Source organism: Argopecten irradians, chromosome 5, assembly GCF_041381155.1.
Source record: "Argopecten irradians isolate NY chromosome 5, Ai_NY, whole genome shotgun sequence".
Lineage (NCBI taxonomy): Eukaryota > Metazoa > Mollusca > Bivalvia > Pectinida > Pectinidae > Argopecten > Argopecten irradians.
In genome coordinates, this window is record NC_091138.1 from 34,701,043 (window position 1) to 34,726,865 (window position 25,823).

The 25,823-nt window shown below is 33.3% G+C and overlaps 2 protein-coding genes across 2 annotated transcripts; one reads left to right on the forward strand and one right to left on the reverse strand.

The window, feature by feature from the left end:
* Window positions 1–379: 379 nt before the first annotated feature.
* On the forward strand, window positions 380–10,511 carry LOC138323644 (beta-lactamase domain-containing protein 2-like). Its single transcript, XM_069268396.1, has 9 exons — window positions 380–507; window positions 1,097–1,175; window positions 2,739–2,930; window positions 3,470–3,569; window positions 3,857–3,962; window positions 6,580–6,702; window positions 7,235–7,392; window positions 7,769–8,023; window positions 8,706–10,511. Exons 2-9 carry the CDS (start codon window positions 1,099–1,101, stop codon window positions 8,958–8,960), a joined length of 1,266 nt encoding a protein of 421 aa, XP_069124497.1. The 5' UTR covers window positions 380–507; window positions 1,097–1,098; the 3' UTR covers window positions 8,961–10,511.
* Window positions 10,512–11,866: 1,355 nt separating this feature from the next.
* Window positions 11,867–25,699, reverse strand: LOC138323645 (DNA excision repair protein ERCC-6-like). The gene is made up of 23 exons (XM_069268397.1): window positions 25,636–25,699; window positions 24,792–25,213; window positions 24,398–24,497; window positions 24,070–24,184; window positions 23,639–23,726; window positions 23,235–23,401; window positions 22,582–23,020; window positions 21,934–22,126; window positions 21,414–21,539; window positions 20,872–21,024; window positions 20,586–20,721; window positions 20,084–20,254; window positions 19,688–19,864; window positions 19,348–19,458; window positions 18,959–19,054; window positions 18,354–18,569; window positions 18,039–18,149; window positions 17,429–17,643; window positions 15,973–17,009; window positions 15,587–15,715; window positions 15,123–15,309; window positions 14,863–14,938; window positions 11,867–14,515 (listed from the first exon to the last, which is right to left on the reverse strand). Exons 2-23 carry the CDS (start codon window positions 25,078–25,080, stop codon window positions 13,997–13,999), a joined length of 4,851 nt encoding a protein of 1,616 aa, XP_069124498.1. The 5' UTR covers window positions 25,081–25,213; window positions 25,636–25,699; the 3' UTR covers window positions 11,867–13,996.
* Window positions 25,700–25,823: the final 124 nt, after the last annotated feature.

The window sequence follows — 25,823 nt, forward strand, 5'->3', positions numbered from 1 at the left end:
ATATTATTTTTATCCAAAAAAAAACTTAACTACTATTCTTAATATTTACCGTACCGCTCATAAGACGTCAAATTCACAATTTGTGGACTTGCCGTATAAATTCCCTTCAGAAATACCTTCATATGTATTATGTAAAAAAATAATGCCTCGGTGAGAATTTGATATTTTATGTGGTTCAGTTTTATTACCTAGTAGGTAAGCGATATCAAACAAGTACGATAAAAATGCAAAGAAACGTTTTATAATGGTGTGCATAATCATTTCTTTGCTCCATTGGCAGTAATAGGCACCAATTGTAGCTCTAAAGACGATACCATTTTCTATCAAAAAGTCTTTTGAGCTACAATATTGCAGCTAACTGTGATTAAGTCGATATCGACGAGATAGTGATGCAGGGGAGACAACCTGTTCACAGCTGTGAATGTGTTCCACATTTTGACACGATAAAGTCCAGTGGAACGTCGGACACATTTTCACGACTTGAGTAGTTTTGTAACTTGCTCACAGGTAATATTTATTTCCATATATAAAGGTAGTTCATTACTCACTACAACTTAATGTCAATACAGGAGTAGCAACAATAGCTGAATATAGATCTAATACATGTGTAACTGTTACACACTCGGCCCATTGCAGAATGAGCTGTTTCATATGTGTAGCTGGTATTTTAATTACTATGAAAATGCAGTGCTTATGCTTTTTAATATTTTCTGGAAATGTCAGTATTTTAGAATCCACCAACATGCAAATGAGTCTATATTTAGGTTTAGGGGGTATCAACTCACTTAGAACTATACAATGTACTTGACCCAGCAATGTAGTAAGAGTTGTCTCCCCTCGTACAAACAGATCTAAATATTGTACATATATCCTTGTATACATGTACTTCACAATGTAATGATCGAATGCAAACAAAAATTGAATTAATTATAGCAGTGAATTCTATAGAAAATATCACTTCTCACAAAAAATGTGAGTTTATTTTAGATAATGATAAAGAATACTAGGTATCCTATACATGTATATATATATATAGATTGTACATGTCTATTTTGTAACATGCAAATTAAACAGATGCATAACTCAATATTTACAGATATGTCTAGAGCAAAGACAAAGATCTATGTGGATGGCTTTGTCAAACCAGGGTTCGAGAAGGTGCTTCAGACATTTAAGTAAGTATCCATCAACAGGCTCCTCCAGTTAATTTTGACATCCTCAATATTTCAGGGGTTACTTAAACTGTCATTACCGGTAGATCCATTCCTGGATTATCTCATTTTAAAAGTGAAGGCATTTTAGGAGGAAACAAATTTGACCAATCACAGGCCTGCAGAGATTTCCTTTGAAAATTACAGAGAAATTAAATGACGCCAAACTTCAAAGACACATTGTCAATTGTTTTGATGTACATCAAAAGATATCTTTACATGCCTGTGATTGGTCATCTTTTTTATAAAACAGCAGTGAAAGTAAACCCTGGAGTATTGAGGATGCAGTTTTGGATAAATTAATGGGCTTCATTCATTCATGGTTCCTAAAGGGATATACCCAGTAATTAAGTCAATGTTAAATTGGAACTGTTATCGATGAAAAAAAGGAAGAAGAATAAGATAGCCTTCTGGGCCTCTAATTAAATTTTAATATAGTTCTACATTCTATATCAAATGAAATTCAATTTATCATACCAAAATGTGCAGTCAAATCAGCCTTAGTGATTTGCTTAATAAGACCACTTTATCAGGGCACCAAATGGTCATTTTCAACACAATTTGACCTGTGTATAAAGACCACTTGGCTATAGAGACCATTTTTCTTCACCCGTTGGGTGGTCTTTATAGACAGGTTTGACTGTAAGTATATTTCCACATGACTTGTACATGTTGGATAGATTTCAATGATGTAACTGATTAAATAACCAATTTAAAAGTTTATTCATACTAATAACTCCTCCAATCCCTACCCCTACCCCTCCCCCTCCTCCTCTCGAATTTTCCTTTTTTACCCATTCCTTCTCCTATATTGGATGAGCTGGTATAATGATTGTAAATTCAAAGGTTCGTGTACATAATTGCATAAAATATTATGATGTGTGCTCTTAATGATAAGGCAAAATAAAAAAAATATTCTTGTTTCCAGTAACACCCTTTAAAAATGAAGGGTCGGTAGGTAGGGATTTTTTTTATAAATATTTTTTTCTCTTCATCCCAGTTTATTTCAGTGAAAAACTGAAGTAGACTTTATTCAACCTTATATAAGCCATGGATTTGATTCCCAGGAGTCAGTTTCACTAAGCGGCCTAAGTCAGGGGCTAAGCTTAGTCGGGGCTAACTTCGAGACTAGACTTGCTTTCCGACTAAAATCCGTTTCACTTACGGGCGTAAGTCATGTTCAGCCTAAAGTTAGTCTGAAATCCTAGGCCTGGCTAGAGGCAGGCCTAAGTGAAAGACTAAGTCTAAACTATCCCCGTAAATACAGAAAAACGCAGACCAGGAGACTACTGGTGTCTTAGATTTACAGAATTTGTACCAAAATTCAAGATTTTGTGAAAAATCAAACAAAATTTAGGTTGTTATTTGTTTGCTTGAGGACAAAAATGATAAAAAGTTTTTGATTTGAGTAGGCACTGATTTTATAGTGTCGGCGGAGTTACCTGAATAACAAATATTTTTTGTATTGTAATTTATCATTATGTAAAAAATTTATCATTATGTACAAAATTGGTGGTATATTTTAAGGTATAACCTAGAACAAGGTCTAGAGAGAGGGGGGTCATTTGCTGCCTACTACAAAGGGGAACTGGTCGCCAATGTTTGGGGAGGAACAGCTGACGGAAAGTCAGGGGTCCTATGGAAAAAGGATTCTCTCCCTTGTTTCTACTCCACTACAAAGTCTATGTCAGCTGTTGTCATAGCACACCTAGTCGACAAGTAAGTACAAATATGATAATCCTCGATACTCCAGGGTTTACTATCACTGACATCATATTCACCCTCCCTGGACTATCTCAAAGTAAAACTGGTGACAGTTCAGGAGAAAAAAACCTGACCAACCGCAGGCCTTCAGAGACTTCCTTTGAAGACTACAGGGAGAGTAAAGCTTAACTTCAAAGCAACATAATCAACCACAGTGTACCATTATCAAATTACCTGTGCTGGCTCCAGTTTTACTATAAGATAGCCCAGGGGAGGATATAATGTCATTGATAATAACCTTTGTAGTATCAAGGATGCCAATGTAGAATGCTAGAAGTGTTTTAAATCACTGGTTTTTTTTGTGGGTTTTTTTTTTTTTTTTTGTAGTTTCAATATCAGTCTTCTGCAAGAATGTTTTATTTTAAGATTATGATAAAAGTATTACACTTAGATTTGTTGAGAGATTTGAAAGGAGAAAGAGATTAAAATTTGCATCTTCCACCCCACTTAAAACTAATTAGAACTAAAACATACGAATAATGTTCACTTTGTAGAGGATTATTGAACTACGCAGAGAAAGTGAAAACTTACTGGCCGGAATTTGCTCAAAACGGAAAAGAAAGTGTTTCATTGGAGCAGCTTATTAGTAATCAGGTACGCTAGCACACATTAAAGGAAACCCACAAGACCAGGTGCTTTTTTGGTTCATTGTTTGCCCTAGAAATAAACACAGAGGCAGAAAGCATCGGTTAGCCTCTTCCCATCTTTCCCTGTACAAGAAATCAGCTATAACCAAATATTTTCTCTGGTTTTCCAACGAATGATTACACCATGATGTGTTTGAAATATGTACTGCCTTTACTGTGATGAAAATTGTCACAGATTCTTTATACACAAAACATGTAATACTTTTATAGATAAACTTCTCTTTGTGTACACAGGCGGGTGTAGCGGCCTGTGATGAGAAATTTCAGATGGCCATGATTCAGGATAATCCTAGTAGACTTGGTGAAATACTGGCCAAGCAGAAACCTCTATGGAAACCAGGTATTGTATATATTTACAGTATACATGTCTCTGCAAGATGTCTGTCTTTATAACTTACACTGGTACCTCAATTTGTGACAACATCTATCTGAAAAGAATTTTCTCTTCCAATTAGAATTATTGGTAGGAGACTAAAAACTATTGATATTACCAAAGAGATGGGAGATGTTGAATTTAAAAACAAAATAATAATGGAATATTTATAAGGTACATAACTGCAAAATAGTTGTGTTTGAGGATGCCGCTAATTAACATATCTTTATGTATAAGTCATAAAGTATAAAATAACAATGATATTGTATTTGATGTAACAATGACATTGCCTTTGATGTAACAATGACATTGTATTTGATGTAACAATGACATTGTATTTGATGTAACAATGATATTGTATTTGATGTAACAATGACATTGTATTTGATGTAACAATGACATTGTATTTGATGTAACAATGACATTGTATTTGATGTAACAATGATATTGTATTTGATGTAACAATGATATTGTATTTGATGTAACAATGACATTGTATTTGATGTAACAATGATATTGTATTTGATGTAACAATGACGATGTATTTGTTGTAACAATGACATTGTATTTGATGTAACAATGATATTGTATTTGATGTAATAATGATATTGTATTTGATGTAATAATGATATTGTATTTGATGTAATAATGACATTGTATTTGATGTAACAAATGATGATGTTGTATTTGATGTAACGATGACATTGTATTTGATGTAACAATGATATTGTATTTGATGTAATAATGACATTGTATTTGATGTAACAATGATATTGTATTTGATGTAACAATGACATTGTATTTGATGTAACAATGACATTGTATTTGATGTAACAATGACATTGTATTTGATGTAACAATGACATTGTATTTGATGTAACAATGATATTGTATTTGATGTAACAATGACATTGTATTTGATGTAACAATGATATTGTATTTGGTGTAACATTGATATTGTACTTGATGTAATAATGATATTGTATTTGTTGTAACAATGATATTGTATTTGATCTAACAATGATATTGTATTTGATATAACAATGACATTGTATTTGTTGTAACAATGATATTGTATTTGATCTAACAATGATATTGTATTTGATGTAACATTGATATTGTATTTGATGTAACAATGACATTGTATTTGATGTAACAATGATATTGTATTTGATGTAACATTGACATTGTATTTGATGTAATAATGATATTGTATTTGTTGTAACAATGATATTGTATTTGATCTAACAATGATATTGTATTTGATATAACAATGACATTGTATTTGTTGTAACAATGATATTGTATTTGATCTAACAATGATATTGTATTTGATGTAACATTGACATTGTATTTGATGTAACAATGAATTGTTTGATGTAACAATGATATTGTATTTGATGTAACAATGATATTGTATTTGATGTAACAATGATATTGTATTTGATGTAACAATGACATTGTATTTGATGTAACAATGACATTGTATTTGATGTAACAATGATATTGTATTTGATGTAACAATGATATTGTATTTGATGTAACAATGATATTGTATTTGATGTAACAATGACATTGTATTTGATGTAACAATGACATTGTATTTGATGTAACAATGACATTGTATTTGATGTAACAATGATATTGTATTTGATGTAACAATGATATTGTATTTGATGTAACAATGATATTGTATTTGATGTAACAATGATATTGTATTTGATGTAACAATGATATTGTATTTGATGTAACAATGACATTGTATTTGATGTAACAATGATATTGTATTTGATGTAACAATGACATTGTATTTGATGTAACAATGACATTGTATTTGATGTAACAATGACATTGTATTTGATGTAACAATGACATTGTATTTGATGTAACAATGATATTGTATTTGATGTAACAATGACATTGTATTTGATGTAACAATGACATTGTATTTGATGTAACAATGACATTGTATTTGATGTATTTGATGTTAAATGACAATGATTGTATTTGATGTAACAATGATATTGTATTTGATGTAACAATGATATTGTATTTGATGTAACAATGATATTGTATTTGATGTAACATGATATTGTATTTGATGTAACAATGATATTGTATTTGATGTAACAATGATATTGTATTTGATGTAACAATGATATTGTATTTGATGTAACAATGATATTGTATTGTATTTGATGTAACAATGATATTGTATTTGATGTAACAATGATATTGTATTTGACATTGTATTTATGTAACAATGCATTGTATTTGATGTAACAATGACATTGTATTTGATGTAACAATGACATTGTATTTGATGTAACAATGACATTGTATTTGATGTAACAATGATATTGTATTTGATGTAACAATGACATTGTATTTGATGTAACAATGATATTGTATTTGATGTAACAATGACATTGTATTTGATGTAACAATGATATTGTATTTGATGTAACAATGATATTGTATTTGTTGTAACAATGACATTGTATTTGTTGTTACAATGATATTGTATTTGTTGTAACAATGACATTGTATTTGTTGTTACAATGATATTGTATTTGTTGACTAGGTACTAACCATGGTTACCATCCCATCACCTTCGCTCTCTACCTGGACCAGATTGTAAGACGTGTGGACCCTAAACAAAGAAGTCTCGGACTTTACTTCAAGGAGGAAATCGCTGATCCGTTTGGTGAGTTTCTGTTTTTCCTGTAACCCATCCTCCGTACTCCAGGGGTACTATCACTGATGTTATATCCACCCCTAGACTATCTCATTGTAAAACTGTAGGCTGTTCAGGATGAAAACCGACCAATCATAGGCCTGCAGAGACTTCCTTTGAAGATTACAGAGAGATTGACACCCAACATCAAAGCAACACAATCAACTACATTTTACCATTCTACAATTCTTTTGATGTACACATGAAAGGGTCAAATTACCTGTGTCTTCTATTGACTCCAATTTTACTATGAGATAATCCAGGGGTGGATATAATGTCAGTGATATTAACCCCTTGAGTATTGAGGATGCGAGTTACCTAGAAAAATCATCAAGTGTGAGTAGAATGACCTAAGCAGCTTAAGAGATTTTATTATATGAAAACTGATTTGTATTAATGTGACATTGGCATCTTCAAATTCATGCCATATGAAGATGTATATTCAGCATTTCCCATTGAATCAGATATAACAAATAACTTCATATTTGCACACACATTACAGATTTAGAATTTTATATTGGACTACCAAAATCTTTGTTCTACCGAGCACCACGAGTGGTGATGATGAAGAAGTTTGATGTTGCTGACTACCTCGCAAATTTTAAAGGCGATATTGAGATATTGAATAAGACATCTGACAACCCAACTGACTTCCGCACTGTAAGTAAAAGTATCGCCTCATGTTGATATAGTTTTATCCATCAACGTTGTTTACAGAAAAGATTAATGGATGTAAATGTTTTCAGTTATGAATTGTAATTCTTTATACTATACATTCTTACTTATAACTTATAACAAAAAACAACTTTTACTTAAAGTAATATGTTTCCAAATTGACTTATTTCCATTTAACCAAAACTTTGTGCCTTGTTCTCCTTATTGAGCAACAGAATGCTCATCATTATTACTTTCAACTATTTGATTTTCAATGACTGCTTAAAATTTATTTTTATGTTTCTGGTTCACCCAACTAATTTTGAAATTTTGTCCTTGCCCTCATCCATTTGACCTATGACCTTTAACCTATATGATACAGGTGAGACGAATGAATGACCCTGACATTCGGTGCCTCCCTGTGGGGTCTGTGTGTGGTCACGGGACAGCGGAATCTGTGGCTAAATTCCACGGTATCCTTGGTAACGGTGGTGTGTACAAAGGTAAGAGGATGTTGTCCCAGGAGAGTATACAGAGGATACAGGAGATGAAGGTCGGAGGATTTGACCTCTCCTTTAGTATGGATGGCATGTGGAGCCTGGGTACCATGTTGTTTCCTGTCTATGAAGATGGAAAGGTAAGTTACCAATATCTTACAAACTAGAGCTGTGAATCTGATAATATTTGGTTTTCCTGCATGGAGGAATCATTTTCTATCAAGGCCATAGAGTGCAATGAGGTCACATATAGGGGTTATAGAACAAAGGTTTTGATGGATATGACTGATATATATGAAATGAATGTGATATGTAAAAAGTAATTGTACTGTTATTATGGTTGAAGAAGGCGACCTGGTGGGTGTTAAAAAGATGGACGGAAGACTGTGTGTAACTTTATTATACAGTTGAAACTTGTTAACTTGAACTCAGATAGGTAGAACACCTTGTTCACTTGAAAGTGTTTTGTTGGACATGACAACACTTTTTATTATATATTCTTGTACCGTAAATCTTTTCTAAAATACATGCAGCTATGAAGACCTGTCATACAGACACCTCTATATAAAGACCACCTGCATAACAGGACTTCTTTTTTTTATCCTGAATGCCTAATTTAAACACAAATTGTCTTATTTATACATGTATAAAGACTATTTCGTCATAAAAACCATGATATTTTCTTTGTTGTAGAGTGGTATAAATTGATACTATATTGTCCAACTGACTTGGAGTGTATAATTTTAAGATTTGATGGTAATAAAATTTAATGCATTTGTATTAAATGTTTACAAAATCCCTAATTGTTGGTACATTTTGTAGAGGATGATGATGTTTGGACACGGTGGGTATGGAGGTCAGATGGGGCTCGCCGACTCTCACTACAAGGTGGGGCTCGCCTACGCCACCAACCACCTAGATCCTACGTCTCGAGCCGGGGCAGACGCAGACAAACGCTGGCCCTCTCTGTATTACACACTGTACGAGTGTATACACAAGATAGAGAATGTGACAGTCAATCGAAAGACCCTTTACCTGTATAATGATTATAAAGTATTTACCGGGAGCAAGCTGTGATAAAGTGATTCGTAAGACATAATTTAAGTTAAATACGGTAATCAGTGAAGTCTATCCCCCACCCCACCCCCAAAAAATAGGGAGTCTCTTTATATATAACATCTTAAATGAGTGTTCATTTCATAAGAGATGTTATGAAACAAGTATAAGAAGTTTTTTATTTTTACGAGTCTTGGCGAGCAAAAATTAAAACTTTGAGATGAAAACAAAAATCCTATTAGGCCATATTATGTTAGTGACATATGGAAAATACTACACAGATGAAATCACTGGATATCGGGCAGATTATGTGATAAACCTTTATCAACAATAAAAAACAGTTTCTTCAAATACATCTGCATGAAGAGTAACCTGTCTATTCTGATATACATTTCTGTAAGGCCAAAAAAAATATGTTTGTTTAGGGTAACAATGGCAAAAAAAAAGAGTCGGTAGGATTTTTTTTTTTTTTTAGTAGAAAGTAAAAAAGTGCAAAAAAAATAGGGTCGAGAGTAAAAAATTAGGGTCCGTTGGGAAACCATAAACAGACATATTATTTTTGTTGGCCTAAACTGTATGAAAACACTGAAGTTAGATTCTATTTACATATTACATGTCAAGAGTCATTCGATCTGTGTGATTTGTTTGTGACTCGTAAGACATAATTTAAGTTAAATACGGTAATCAGTGAAGTCTATCCCCCACCCCCCCAAAAAAAATAGGGAGTTTCTTTATATATAACATCTTAAATGAGTGTTCATTTCATAAGAGATGTTATGAAACAAGTATAAGAAGTTTTTTATTTTTACGAGTCTTGGCGAGCAAATATTAAAACTTTGAGATGAAAACAAAAATCCTATTAGGCCATATTATGTTAGTGACATATGGAAAATACTACACAGATGAAATCACTGGATATCGGGCAGATTATGTGATAAACCTTTATCAACAATAAAAAACAGTTTCTTCAAATACATCTGCATGAAGAGTAACCTGTCTATTCTGATATACATTTCTGTAAGGCCAAAAAAATATGTTTGTTTAGGGTAACAATGGCAAAAAAAAAGAGTCGGTAGGATTTTTTTTTTTTTTTAGTAGAAAGTAAAAAAGTGCAAAAAAAATAGGGTCGAGAGTAAAAAATTAGGGTCCGTTGGGAAACCATAAACAGACATATTATTTTTGTTGGCCTAAACTGTATGAAAACACTGAGTTAGATTCTATTTACATATTACATGTCAAGAGTCATTCGATCTGTGTGATTTGTTTGTGACTGGGGAAGGAATGTTGATATATTTATATGGAAATCCAAGTGATTGAATTATGTCTTAAATTTTATGTGCATTTGACAATCTAGTCAGAAATGGTGCTTTTAATTTTGAACATTTTGTTATCGTCATATCAATAATTGTTGTATGAATCCAAATATGTGAGGTGAAATTTGAAAGTATGACAAGAGAATCTGACTTTGTTTGTTAATTGTTCAATCAGTTAATTGTTATTACACATGTTATCCAAGCATAAATTCTGTGATTTGAGAATAAATACATTCCAATAAAAAGAAATCAAATCTGAGATTGTGTCTGTTCTAAAATACCATTGTAACCAACAGAGGTAACAATATGTCAGTTAGGAACCTGTGTAGAACATTCTAGAGATGATATTATCAGTTATTATATTTAAAGATGCTCCATCACCGACGAATGGTAATTTTTTCTTTATGAAAAACAGGAGCAGACGAATTAGTATTTTTCTTCAGTTACAAAAGTTACTTACTTTACACCATTACCACCATTGAAAAGTTTGAGCTTCTAATTTTACTTCAAGACGAAAATATTATTGAAAATAAATAATTGCATCCTGAAAAAATTCCATGGCACTATGTCCTATATTGAATCAAGTACTAAAAGCACCAAAAGCAAAATGAATTATTTCATATTATTTTTTGTGTTAATTAGACATATATATATACGCGATTTAACACAAATTCTTGGTCAAATGATGATTATAATTTATGTTCTGTCTGCGGCATTGTACACATACATATCTGAGCATCTTTAATAGAAAACTAAACTGATGTGGCTCGAAACTGGATTTTATATACAAGTGGGTATATCATAAATTACCAATCCAGAAAGAAAGAAATGCAAGTTGTTAAGGAAAACAATGAAAGGAAAATTTTAATGTCAAAATTTGAACTGGCATAGAAACCAGAATGATTCGATAATTATAAAGCTTCCTCTCTGTAAGAGGCTAACTAAATAAATATGACCTGAAGATTCTATTCTTTTTGTCCATAATATTTACAAATAGCCCCAGGAGATTAAGCAACATTTCAAGTTTTGCACCTGTTGAAAGAATTTTTTCTTGGTCCTGATGATAAACTGGAACTACTGGGGAATGATAGATTGAATTTCATCAGTCTTCATTTTAAATCATTGTCTCTCAACAATTTTTTTTTTATTTGTTTCAAACTATAAACAAGGCAGTTTGTATTGGTTTGAAAAACGTTTGATCTGTGAATTTGAAGCTATTGTACAAGTGTTATTTGAAAATACTAATTGGCTCCAACAAGATTTTGATTAATACTACCATACTCGACCCAATAAGAGCCAATGGCGCTTAAAAATTGAAACAAATTAGGGGGCGCTTAATAGAACCAAGTTTGGACTAACCTTTCATAAAATTATTTCCCCAAGCACGCCATTAATAAATCATTTTGCAAAAGAAATCAATAAAGAAACCTATAAACAGTTTTCATATTTTCTGTCTACACTATTGTCAGTAATTCAAGGGAAGTGAAATTGAGGCCTAAAAAGGGTGAGGGGCACTTATGGGGATGGGAGTGCTTATTGAGTCAAATACAGTGTGTTTTATATCGGTGACATAATGGTGCATTGTACAGTAAAGAAAACAACACAAAACAAAGATTTTCTTTCCTGAGCAATTTTAATCATTATTTTGTTCTGTAACACTTTAACAGAAAAATATGTGTCATAATTCAACAGAGGTAAAATATAATAAAAATTTTGATACCAAATCTGTAAAAAAATTCTTTAAAAAGTCAAACATTGATTTATATATAACCCCTCCACATCTGGTTTGTCCATACCATGTATCCTAAACAACAGAAAAAGCACTATAAATCAAAAGAATAACAAATATTTCCGCTGTTGTTCATTATTCACTTTTAGCTGTGTGTAGCATTTTAAGGTCATACTGTGGTCTTTTATGATTAATTTTTGATTTACGATACTGTCTATTATTCTTGTATTAGATGCATTTTTCAAAATACAGTTCCTTTTGAAATTTTTACCCAAATCACTGAAAAAATTGAATTTTATGCTTATGAGAAATTAGTAAGTAAATATTTATTGATTGTTTAGATGTTTCTAATATTATGGTGTACATGTCTTGAATCATTTTGATAACATATATTGTTTTCTGTTGTAATAGACCAAAACAAAATTACTAAACTAATATCAGACAGATACTCATTTAAAAATAAAAGAATAATTCAACATGATTCAACCAATAATGAACATTACCAGCACATATTTACAAAATATTTTCATGTTTACCGGTACCTTCTTTTTCCCCCCAAGTTTCCCCTGGCCCTGTTACCAGACACGTACATTCACATTATACACATACATATCTGTCATGTTTTTTTACGCAATGCATATGTTTTCAAGGCACATCCATTTAAAAATATATTCTTAAATGTAACCCTTATTGTGTACATGTGTATCAAATGTAAACATGTATCAATTTATACCAATACCAATGAGATTTGAGATTTAATATGACCAGGAGAAGAATCATTTGTTGCTGCTTTACTTTTCATGATATAATGATTTTACATTTTTTATCAATACATGTACCATGTATATGATATGTAGCTTGACAGTTCAACACAGTAATTATATCAACAAGTAAACAGAACAACATGATTTAAATACGATGATCATGTATCTATTTTTGTGTTTGCAGATTGAACTGATAGGGATGGAACACAATTCGATGCAAACATATCTTACAAATACAATACACAATACTAATTATTCCGTCTTTGCATATTACAGAGTTAGCTCCCTTGAGGGTAGGTATAAATTGTTACGTCATTATTTTGTGAGCGCAATTCACATTTTCTCCGAAAAGTATGATGCGACGCTCGCAAACAAATGACATCACAATCAATACCTACCCGCAAGGGCAGATAACTCTGTTATATGCAAATACAGACTATGTACTTCCTGCACATGTACATGATCAATTAAGATATAAATTTTGAAGCAATGATTTATATGATTCCCTGATCTTTTTTGTATACAAAATAAAATCAAATTAACAACATATTGTTTTTGTAAAAGTTAAAACAATTATAAAGTTACCAGCAACCTAACAATAGGTTTTGAAGAGATACACTTATGTGGTGTAATTTTGGTGTAAATTCAAATGTAAGGGTTTAAAAATTGTAAGACACAAATTATATTAGCACCGGTATAATATTGAAACTAAACGAAATTGCTGATGTGATCTAGATCTAGATAAGTAATGTTATTGAGCAAATTTATTATGTAGGGCTAATTTTTGTATTTTCCCATTCATTGTAGCTTTGATTTGTTTCTAATTTTACACTTGGTTAAATTCAATCATCAACAACTATACTACTGTATGTAATTTTTTTGTACATATTTGCATCAAGATTTGGAATGCCTCACATTGGTAAACTTTTTTACAGAAAAACACCCATTCAACAACTTAACTCATCCCATACATACCAGTAATGCTGCAAGTCCTGAAAACATCGGTTCTGTATACAACACCATATATGCACTCAACTCTCAACCACCATAAACGTCGCACAATAATTTACACATTTATACTCATTTATTCAGAAACCAGTGTAGTGATCATGACATGACCTTTACTGCTGACTCCATGTTAAGGCCATACTATTGACTGTCCAAGTGAGAAGCTCCACACGAACTCTGTTGGAATTTACACAAATATAAAGCCATTTATTCAAGTCCAGTCATACGGGTTAGACACCACCACTACCTAAACTCTCGTCTTAATCGCCATGATCCAACATCATGTTTCTTCTCATAGTCACAGATTTCCTGAAGCATCGCCTTAAATTTCACACTTTCTACTTTGGGTAATTTGGGTCCAAACTCTGCCAAAATTTCATCAGTTGTTGCCTCTCCGATTATGTTACACTCAAACATGATGAAATTACGAATGTCTGTGATAAGCTTGAATGATTCGGGATCTGCAGCGGTCCTCTCATCCTCTCCGTCCTCTGTTGATTCCCGTGTTCCTTCGTTCCGCTGCCTCATTCTACTAAGCAGTTCACTAGAAGTCATCATGGATGCTTCTGATGTGTCTGTCACAATGTCCTTCACAACATTTCCAGCGAATGAACCATCAAAATGATGTCTTGAAGGGCCAGCTGAAGTTGCTGTACTTGAAGATATTGCACTTGAAGTTACTGTACTTGAAGTTACTGTGCTTGCAGTTACTGTACTTGAAGTTACTGTACTTGAAGCTGTGCTGCTCTCTTGTTTCTTAATCTATAATAAGCAAGAAATGACATTACTCACAAAACACATGTAATATTCACACTTTTTTGTGTAACAAAAATAAAGGTTTAAGGCTTCGAAAATTACATTAATACAGACATTTTCATTTTATAAGGCTCAAGAAGCATTTACTACTCATCTGAATATTTGAGTAATTACTAATTAGTTTACCATCTATCCCATATTGATTTCCCTTCCTAACCACACAAAGTCACTTAACAGTGGGGTACTGCATATTACTGGCAGCTATTTAAAGGCAAAGTAAATAGATAAAATGACAACATCCACTGCACATAAGCTCATCAACATTTGATGCTATCATTCATTTGTGTACTTACTTGTACTGGTTTTGATGAGTCGGGTTTTGGGGTTTTCTCAACTAGCAGACTGTTCTTCTTCTGTCCAAATCTTGGCCTACAGAAATAGAGAAGTATTTAATACAGCATGTTAACTGATTTATAATGACAGTGAAATTTACAATACTACATAAGATAATTAACTTAACATATCTGTATGTGTCTGCTCATTCATATAAAACAGTATCCAACTCAGAAATTTCACAATGTCTTTACGTTTTATGAACTATTTTAAAACATACTTTTTGATAGCACCTGATTGGCCTGTCCAAGTTGGTACACCAGACATTGCAGAGGAGCATTGCGACCTTGACCTTTTCAATGCTTTCATGGCTTCCTTAGCAACGCGGTCAGCTTCCACCTCTTCAATCACGTAGTCGTGTTTACTCGAGTCCATGATCACATCATGCTTCATCGCACTCTGGATACCTGACATAACACACAAGGTCAAGGTTAGATAGTTTAACAATTAGTATATCCTTTAAAATGCTAATCTAAATGAGTCTGTATTTACATGTACCAGTACTAGCCTCCAGCATCTAATTTCCCTAGAAGCACACTCCAAAAAAGATGACATTTTAATAGAAGTATGTAGGAAATAAATGCCTGCACCTCCATATGAAATCTAGACAGGTTATGGCCTAATAGCAACAATAACAGGATTTATACTACAGTAATTGATAAAGAAACTGAAAATAAACAATACCTGTTTTCTTGAATAAGGTCTTGAGAACATAATCATCCATCTTTTTTCCTTCCTCCTCATTTGCTTTTGATTGATTTGGCTTATATTCGTCTAGTTTTACCAAATTTGGGATCCTCTCACCCTCAAACACTGCAATGTCAAATAATAGATTTTGTTTATACTTATTAATTGTGTTAAAAATGAAAATATTGATAAATAGTTAGAATTTATACATTTCATATGCAAGATTAATGTGATGACTACACAATACAAACTTTGGCCGAGTTCTTTTCATCTCTAGATGCATGAAAATTCCACATTGTTGATCTGCTTTCTGCAGGTGTTATCAAACAATAGAAAATTTACATTTTAGATTGTTTTAAATACAGACAAATGTATAAACGTACTTGCGTCACGATGTTTTCGTTTGCGATGTTTCCTGTGGTGCCTGTCCTCATCATCTCTCCGGTCGTCTTTGTGTCGATGTTTCTTGTGTTTCCTTCTATGATCCCCATCAGTGCCCTCTCTGTGGGAATGTGCTGCACCTTTACCGTCGTCCTTGTGTCTGTGCTTCTTGTGCCTCCTCCTGTGATCCTCGTCCCTTCCTCCCAGAGAATGTGCGGCTCCCTCACCGACTTCCCTGTAGGAGGAGGATCCAGCGGCCGACAATGCCTCCTCCGCCTTCTGACCTCTGACCCTATCACGGTTTTTTTCTCTGTGAATTACTGGGGCACCCTCTGTGCCAAACTTTTTCTGTAAGTCCTGCTTTCTTTTAAGTATCTGCTCTAACAGTTGTGACTGAGTCTTTCCTCCTTTGTTACTAGGTTGATCAGTATGGTCCTGTTTTTGTCTCGTACTTTCTTCACTAGGACCTGGTCTGGTGCCACTGCCAGGCCTAGATCCAGATCCTGAACTGTCAGGCCTAGAGTCACTGTCGTTATCAAAACTTGGTTCCTTTTTGATAGAGAGCTCTTCTGTACTACTGGTTCTCCCGCGACCTTTCCTTACTGACCGATCAGATGATCCCCCTTCTTCCTCCTCCTGTTTAATATCCTGTCGTAACTTTTCAGCGAGTGCATACATCCCCTCCATGTCCTCCTCACTCTCTTCACTCTCAATCTTAATTCTTCTCCTTTCCTGTTTCTCTTTTTCTTTCTGTTTTTCCTGTTCCTTCTTTCTCGTTTCTTTTTCTTCGAACATCACATCAAACCTGTTTGTCTTGCTGCCCTTTTTGGTCTGGTCGTCCTTGCTTTTGCTGCGTGACATTAAGGAGCTGGCCTTGACCTCTGACCCTGTTCCAGCAAACAGCGCCCCTGTTTCTGTTGGCTCCCGTCCGTCATCATTTCCAAGCTCAAACAGTTCATACAAGTCATTTGACTTGAAGAATCGTCTCTGCTTTGGGTCTTTGAGCACACGATTGGTTAGGAACTGCTTGAAGATTTGTCTAGTGAAAGGAAAATAATATATATCAACAATTACAATCTGAATGAACATCAAATCAAGAAGTATTTCTTTTATATGCAGCAACTATTAGTTATAAAATGTGAAAGTTTTCAATTCCTATCATAAGAAAATACTTGGTACAAAATGTACTGAGTATGTAAAAACTTAAATGATCTCTGAAAGTATCATTTTTATCTTAATAGGTTATCTTCCATGGGTTGCAGGAAAACCTCTTCTTTAACCTATGGTAAATTTTCTTTAAGTATGAGATATCTAGCTATTCAACCACCCCTAGCTTACAAAGGGAAATGAGAAATCTTAAGGCTAACAGTGAAAAGAAATTCAGTTATTTTCCAGGCCTTATTTTTTTTAGTCCAGATTATCTACGTCCCTAACCTTCCATCAAGTTTTTAGACTTACCTGTGGTAGATTTTCTCCTCTATCGTACCAGTGGTGACCAGTCGGTAGATGGTCACTTGTCGTTCCTGACCGATTCTCCAGGTTCTCTCTCTCGCCTGAGTGTCGGTACTGGGATTCCAGTCCGGGTCAAAAATGATGACACGATTGGCACCGATCAGATTCACACCCAGACCACCTACTCTGGTTGTCAACAGAAAGAGATAGACCGAGCTATCCTGTAAAACAAAAATAAAATCTTATTTACATATGGCAAACATAGAAATTTCTGAATTCATATTTAACCACATTTTGCAAGCTGAAGTCATAATGCTGCTTAGCGGTTGATTACATTTTTTGTAACTTTTTGCAGGCTAAATATTTATACTTGTGCAAAAACAAAACATTTAAAAGTGTTTACCTTTTATCACATCTAATACAAGTACAAAATTGTTCTTATTAAAGATGCAGATAGGAAATTGGATACACTTGAGGTAAATGACATTGACGGGTATAATCATTTAACATTGGATAATGAAATATAACATATGACCATTCTATGAAATTGAATGGAGTAAATCACATCCCGCATGTTTGATGGTAGATTTACACAAGAGTATAGAGACAATTGTACCTTGTTGAATCTGTTGATGAGACTTTGCCTCCCAGATATGGCGGTCCCTCCGTCCATCCTCAGGTAGGTGTAACCTTCCTTCTGTACAAAGTTCTCCATGATGTCCAGCATCTGAAACATATATCAACACAATTGTTATCAACAAGTTGTAATCAGCAGAAGCTTTCTAGAATCGAGTGTGTTTTAAATCATACACCAGGCTATGGAACATCCTTAGACTGGAGTGCTAGTCTATCAAATTAAAATTGAAAGCTCTCTACAATCTAAAACTACTTAATTTAAGCGTGGTCATACTAGATGATACCATGTACTTACAGCTCTACTCTGAGTAAAGAACAATGCCCTGTGTCCCTGTTTCTTCCACAGATTCAAAAGAGACTCAACAACGATCATCTTTCCTGATCGAGCCTTGTGACCAAACTGAAGATCGACATCATTTCCCGGCTCCTCCCCGATGTAGAGTCGTGGTCCCCCTGTACACAGGTCGGGGTGGTTACAGATCTTCCTCAGGGCGATCAAACCAGCAAATACCTGTGGTGATAGAATTACATATCCTTTTGATATTTAAAGTAATATCGATGCTGTCTTCATTCATCAGCCACTTCATAATCACTTATAATTAGCACATACCAAAAATATGTACATTGAATATAAGATTATGTGTGGTAAGTGATGAATTAGAAAAAAAATTCTATGGCAAATAAGAAAGTGGAATTGTCCACCATAAACAATATGTCATAATTTCTTAATTTTCAGTAAATGTCACAAAAGAGTTAACGTGTAAGAGGATCACAATGTTTTTTTTCTTCATTTTTTTTTCTGATTTTGTTAAAGACAAAATTTCTGATTTTTTTACCCACAAAGATAATCAGCAGTATGGTATTTCAATGATATCACTGATGACAGAGAGAAGGACTTACCTGGAATTTGCCTGACAGTATAGCCTGACATTCCCGTGACTGTAGATACTCGAGGTACACCTTTCTCTGTTCATCTGATAGTCGGCAGAACAGTACCTAAATAAGGGACATGAATAAATAATTACTATATACATGTACCATCAGCATCATCTAAATAAGGAAAACAAGGGACTTATTATTACATATTGTTGGCAAATGATTTTGTTTTCAAACCAGGTGGTCAGGGAAAGCCAGATTTCTGAGAGAAAAATGATCAACCTAGATCTAGTAAAAAGCATGCAAGTATCTAGCAATTGTCCAGCTTTAGAAGGGTGGAAAGTTCAGTCAAAACTTAGAATTAGAATGTCATATTGTAAGAAAAGGATAGAGTATAATATACAGAAACAAACCTGTTCATTCTTGTGAGGAAGGTCTATTTTGACATCAGCCTTCATGCGTCTCAACAGGTATGGGTTGATTGTATCCCTCAGTACACATGCACATTTGTATGCTGTCATAACCTGCAACAAGATATTACTTTAGTTTGACTTTCTGTGAAAGGTGATCTGCCAACTGTTTTCTTTAAATAAAAGTTTTTAAATGAATTAAGAATGGAGTTGTGTGCCTGACCAAACCTAAAAAAAATACAAATTTTTTTTTTTCATTTTTACAAATAAACATATGGACATTTCTATTTAAAAGCTTAGCGACACTGTACAAAGTATTAAAAAAAAAAAAAACAAGAAGTACCTGGACTTCTGTAGCATTGGAATAGCCACCCTGTACAATCGGTACCGAGAAGTGAGCCATGAAATCTGGCAGGGTACCGAGTTTCCCTGGAAACACAAAGTCAAACAGGGACCACAACTCCTTCAGGTTGTTCTGTATCGGAGAACCAGACAGGATGATTCTGTGGTAGGTCCGGAACTGTCAACAAAAAACAAAGAATTTTCATTGTGACTACTGTACCGGTAATTATAGAATTCAACTTTCAACGTTAAAAATATAATACCCTTTTAAAACTTTAAGCAAATTTTTCAACATTTGAGTCTCCGAGAACAATTTAGGGAGCAACCTTGATCATTTTACATTTCTTTGACTTGTATGAATTTGTTTATCCTTAGTCAATATTTTTATGTTTTGTACCTGCTTGACAGCAACCGTGACCTGAGCATCTGGATTTCTGATTTTGTGTCCTTCGTCCAATACTACATAATGCCAGTTATACTGGGTGAGCAGTTCCTGATGGATGACTAAAGTGTTAAAGGAAGTGACCAAAACCCCACGGTCCTTCACAATACTCCGCACAAGTTCTGCCTAAACACAACAAACACATTCAAATATTTCATATTTATAGGATGTAATGAGCACTACTCAACAGCTGCCTAAAATAAAGTCAAATTTCTTCATCTTGAAGGTTACTTGGCTGTGATTGAATTTTGAGTTATCTGAGTAAAATCAAAATCATCTCTATGGTAAGTTTAATCAAACTCCCATTTTAAGTGTTCTGTTTAGTAGGGACCAAAAAATCTGTCTTTGAATTATAGAAGTTTGAATTATGAAGATTCAACTGTATATGAACATCTAGTCTTTTTTTTTGTAAATTAAATATATGAAGGAGTCCGAGATGACCAGAATGAAAACTTACCTCTGTACATGTGTAGGAGCCAGAGGAGTGCAGGATGGCCACACGAAATAATGGCCACCAGGTGTGGAACTCCTTCACCCACTGATACATCACAGTAGTAGGGCAAACCACAATGGTTGGACCAAGACCAAGGTATCTGTGGTAACAAACAGATAATATATACACCACTTCTATAGAAGATAAGTCATGAAGGTAACTCTTATCTTCATTGCTGAATATTTGAAAACCTGGTGTTTTTTTCAATGTTACAATTCCACTAAAGATAAAATGTGGTGGATGAACTTACTTGAAGTTTTTATCTTTAAGTTTGCTGTGTCTGAGAGAGGCCAGAAAGGCGATCATCTCTATGGTTTTGCCAAGCCCCATCTCGTCTCCTACAATACCACCAGCCTGCTGGCCATGGAGCTCCCATAACCAACTTACACCCGTCTGCTGGTACCTACAATTATACACATCATATACAGAAAAACTTTGTTACAAAGTGATTACCTAAACATCAATTACAACAAATTGTACATGTATTAGAATTTGATTTTAAGAACATTATTATCAATATCATCATTGGTCCTAAAAAGGGGTTAAGGAGTAGAAAGAAAAACATAGATTTATATAAGAAGAAACCATGAAAGTTTATAGACTGAAATCTGTTTTGAGTTTCTGTTTGAAGATACAACACTGTACAATGCATATGTCTTCACAACTTTGGACACGAAGGAAGTTGATCAAATCACTAAGCTACATTTTTATTTAAACTATTTTAGAATGAAAGCATATATTCATATTAAAGACTAACATCCGATTCGGATACCAATATTGTGTTAGGCTTACTTGAAGAGCCTGGACCAGATTCTCCCTGGCACACGAAGACCTCCATCTAATTCATGGTCCTCCTCATCACTCTCCTCTCTGTTCTCAACCCTTTGCATCCTTGCTCTCTCTGCTCTGTTAAATTCCCTATTAAAGAAATAAAGATTCTTTTTCTCTCAAAAATATGTTAAATTACCTATTAAAGAAATAAATATCCTTCTTTCTCTGAAAAAATGTTAAATTCCCTATTAAAGAAATATGGATTCTTTTCTTTCATATTTATCAATGATCACAAAATCTTCAATTTTTTTAAAGAGCATTATACAAGAAATCCTGTAAATTTAAATTTACCTTCATATGTATTTTTCACCCTTCTGTACCACAGGATTTGAAATACTAAATTGCAATTATTAAATTGAAACAATTTAGGATATGATATACTTCTGCAACAACTTTTCAGATGTATTTGTCCACTCACGGAGGTGTAAAAGACATATGATTACTTCTATCAAGTGTCGATGTTCGTATGACATATAAATACCTCATTCTGTCTTCATAATCCTCCTCACACCCATCGTCTATGACCTTTTTAACCCTAACAACATCACCACTGAACTGAGGTCTTCTTTTCGACTCTTCATCGTCTGAGTCACTATCACTTTCACGATACTTTGGAGGCTTTTTGGGTCGGCCAAATCCCTTCTTTTGAATTTTTTTCTTTTTCTTTATTTGTTCTGTTTGAAATAAAAAGTTTTATATCAAAACGAAGATGCATTTAATTTTTGTACATTGATTTTAACAAAGTTACTTAGTTTAACTCCTTATGCCTCTTTATAGATTGGAAGCTTCATTGATGGAATGCTGTTCTGGAATTGGAAATGCATGTTCTTCAAACTACATATGATTCAAGATTTCATAAATAACTAAGACTATATATTTAATGGATAAACTTCAAATAAAGCATACTCTACAATATTTCAGATTTTAAATGATATGTGGCTGTTTATCATAATCAAGTATTTCCTCCTTGTGTATTAACATTTCCAGAAAAAGTTGATCAACTTGAGCTCTGTTCTGAAAAAAAACCAACCTGTTTATGTTTTAAATAAAATTTAATTTACCACAACCAGTTGCATACAAATTGACTGTATGTAACGTTAACTGGTATCATTGACAGAAAGTCACATACCTTTTAATTCAGATTCACTCATATCACTGAGCATGGCTAACTCCTGTTCATTTGGTTGGTAGTCGTCACTGGAACGTTCCTCCTGGTCACTCAAAACAGGATCTTCACTAAAATTACGATTCATTTTAGGAAATTTGCTCTTACTGGACTTCAAATGACTGAAGTCTGCCCCCTCAACGTCATCCCTGTAGCGTTTATTATCTTTTTCATCAAAAATGTTTTTCCTTTTTGATTTACATTTGCCTTTTTTCTTGTTGTCTTCATCTGACGTAGATTTCTCTGTCTTCTTCTTCTTTTCAGATTTCTTTGAGTCCTCTGTGAGACTTGCTTTCATCCTTTCAAGTTTTTTATTCAATTCTGATTGAACTTTGGGTGTTGGTTTCTTCTGAGATACTCTTGCATTGTCCTTATCCATAAAGAACTGGTCAAATGATGAATTCTGTAAAGATAAATTGAAATAAAAATAATTTTGACATCTCAGGTTTTTCTTTAGATAACGGTTTAGTAAATTACTGAAAGAACTATAAATGTCAAATGATTGAATAAAAAAGAAAAATCTAAAAGATGAAAAAAAATCTTTACTACAAGACAGAGGTTAAAAAGAATTGTTTTGATTTGCTTCAGAACCATACATAACAACACAACATGTTTACCTGTGTTAATGAAATAGATGATATTTTCTTATCTAAAGAAGTGGTAGGTTTCGAAACAACTGTTCCAAAAGGTGTCATTTCTCCCAAGCGTATCATTTTTTCACGTTCAGTTTCCTTTGACGGTCCAGCAGTCAAACCTAACACTTGGTTTATGTCGAAATTTTCACCTGCACAATAAAAAAAATAATAATACTGGTAAATAAACACAGAATCACAAATTCCATATTTAAATACATATTTTGTTACCCACTTTGTTATTAATACTATTTATTAAATAGATAAACAATTTATAGTCAAATCATTTTGCGATAATAACCATTACGTAACATGATTTCAAAAATTTAAAGCTGATGATCATGATTGCTGTTACACTGATCACTTTGATTTTAATTCTATAAACTTACTCTCTTCCTCGCCTTCCTCCACAGATGCTCCAGGTAACTTACGAAGGAGAGATTTGTGTTTGGCCTGTAGAGTCTTCATATGACTTATCTGGTATTTAAGACAGAAATAATTTGTCTCAATACTCATGAATACATTTTCACTACTAGATATCCAGTGAAGTGAGCAACAAAATTATAAATGTAAAGAATATTATTTCTGAAATTTTAACAAATGTTAATGACTTCAAAAACGATGAAAAGATGTTTGATTTTCATTCTGTAGATATTTTTTCTTTTTGGCTTTAGTTGCATCATTTTTGACATAATGATCATTCTAAAGGTATTGTCAAAGTAATGATTTTGCTTGCATTTGCTTGATATGATAGGATGGTAATATAAAGGGATTTATTGTTTTTCATTTGCATGTTCAAACTTTATTTTTCTACACTCACCTTGGTCTCCTTTTGTCTGCGGACAGAGTCAATTCTTCTCTTGGTGTATTCTGACTGACCACTGCTGAGACTGGTCAAGACCCTCTCAATGTCCAGCATTTCTTGTTTGACCATCCTAAAATTTTTAAAATGTACATTCTGACCTTTAATTATATTTAGTTATTCAGGAAGTCCAAAAGAAATTCGCATATTAATTCTTTTTTCCAAAAGATGGTTTGACCATTTTATCATTCTAAAACTTAATCTATGTATTTAATCTATCATTCGAAACAACTTTATCATCCAATAAATATAGTTTTTTTTTAAGAAAACACTTTTATTTACTGACTTGATATCATCTTCCACAGCTTTTATTTGTTTCTCAATTATTTTTCTCTTTCTTTCCTCTTCTTCTGCTGCCAAAACCTGATCGACCTGGGCCATCACACCTGTTGATTAAAAAGAAATATCATTTCACAATTGTATTTCATGAAGAAATCATGCAATTTAATTTATTACTATAATGAGACTTTCATACATTTTTTTGTAATTAACATAATCAATCTATTATGCAAAGCATATATATGTCTACCAGGAATCTTGTGTAACTTAAATCTTGATTATACTTAATACTGTTAGGATCACATTTGATGCATTCATGATAGTTATTGATCGAGATGTTTGCATTTCTAGATCTGTCACAGCTAAATTAATATCTATTTATTTGAATAGTTCAAAATCACCTTGTTCAAAGTCTTCCTGATTGAAGACATCTAGCCCTAAGCCTTCAAGTTCCGAGGACTCCTGGATATCATTGAGCTGAGCTCCTGGGATCAAGGCTTTGTTAACATGGAATTTTCCAGGTTTCTCGGAAACTTCTTTATCTCCTTCCATCTTCACTTCTGTCACAATGGAAGTCTCATCATTCTTTATGTTATCAGACTCTGTAGTGTGACTTGAGCACTGACTTGTATCATTGTCCATACTGTTTCCGTTTGGTCCTCCGGGGGATCCACTGAATGGGACTTCCATGTTGTCGGTGAATTTGAAGTCTTTATACTTTACTCTGTTACAAACAGTTATCCAGTCTATACAATCAGATAATTCTTATATATATATATCATATTTTTGTGGGAAGTGTTCTCTTCAGTCTGTATCAGGCTTCCTGAAGTAATTAAGACAAGCAATATTAGTGATGAAGTCTGTAAAAACATAATCAAAACCATAATCACCTTTAGGCTAATATTGTGTACATTGATATAAATTATATAGTTCTCTTCATATTAATGTGCTAGCTTTACAGTGTATGTAGATAAATAATTCTAAAACATCACCATGATTTTAAGTTTTATTTTACTTCTATCAAAGGCTAGATAAGTATCACCATTGGCATTGTTAAGGACAAATACAGTAACTCATGTGTCAAATCATTGAAATTCTGAAATCGTGACAACCAAAATAATCTCACTATTTACAGAATCTGAAGAAAGTGTAGGATACAATAGTTGACTACTTGGAAGTATGACTATCTCATAATGTTAACAATAGATAAGGTTACCAATATAAACAAATAGCATGCATCTTTACCCATAAACAGCTGACGATGCAATGTGTTTTAGATCGGCTGCTTTTCTTATTATTACACAACAAAGTTATCAATGATGTAAGCGACATATTTCTCGAAACAGCAACTCAGATTATTTGTTAGTAATTTTAATGCAATAGTTTTTCATTCTGTAATAAAATCGAAAACTGGTTTAATAAATTGAAAAATA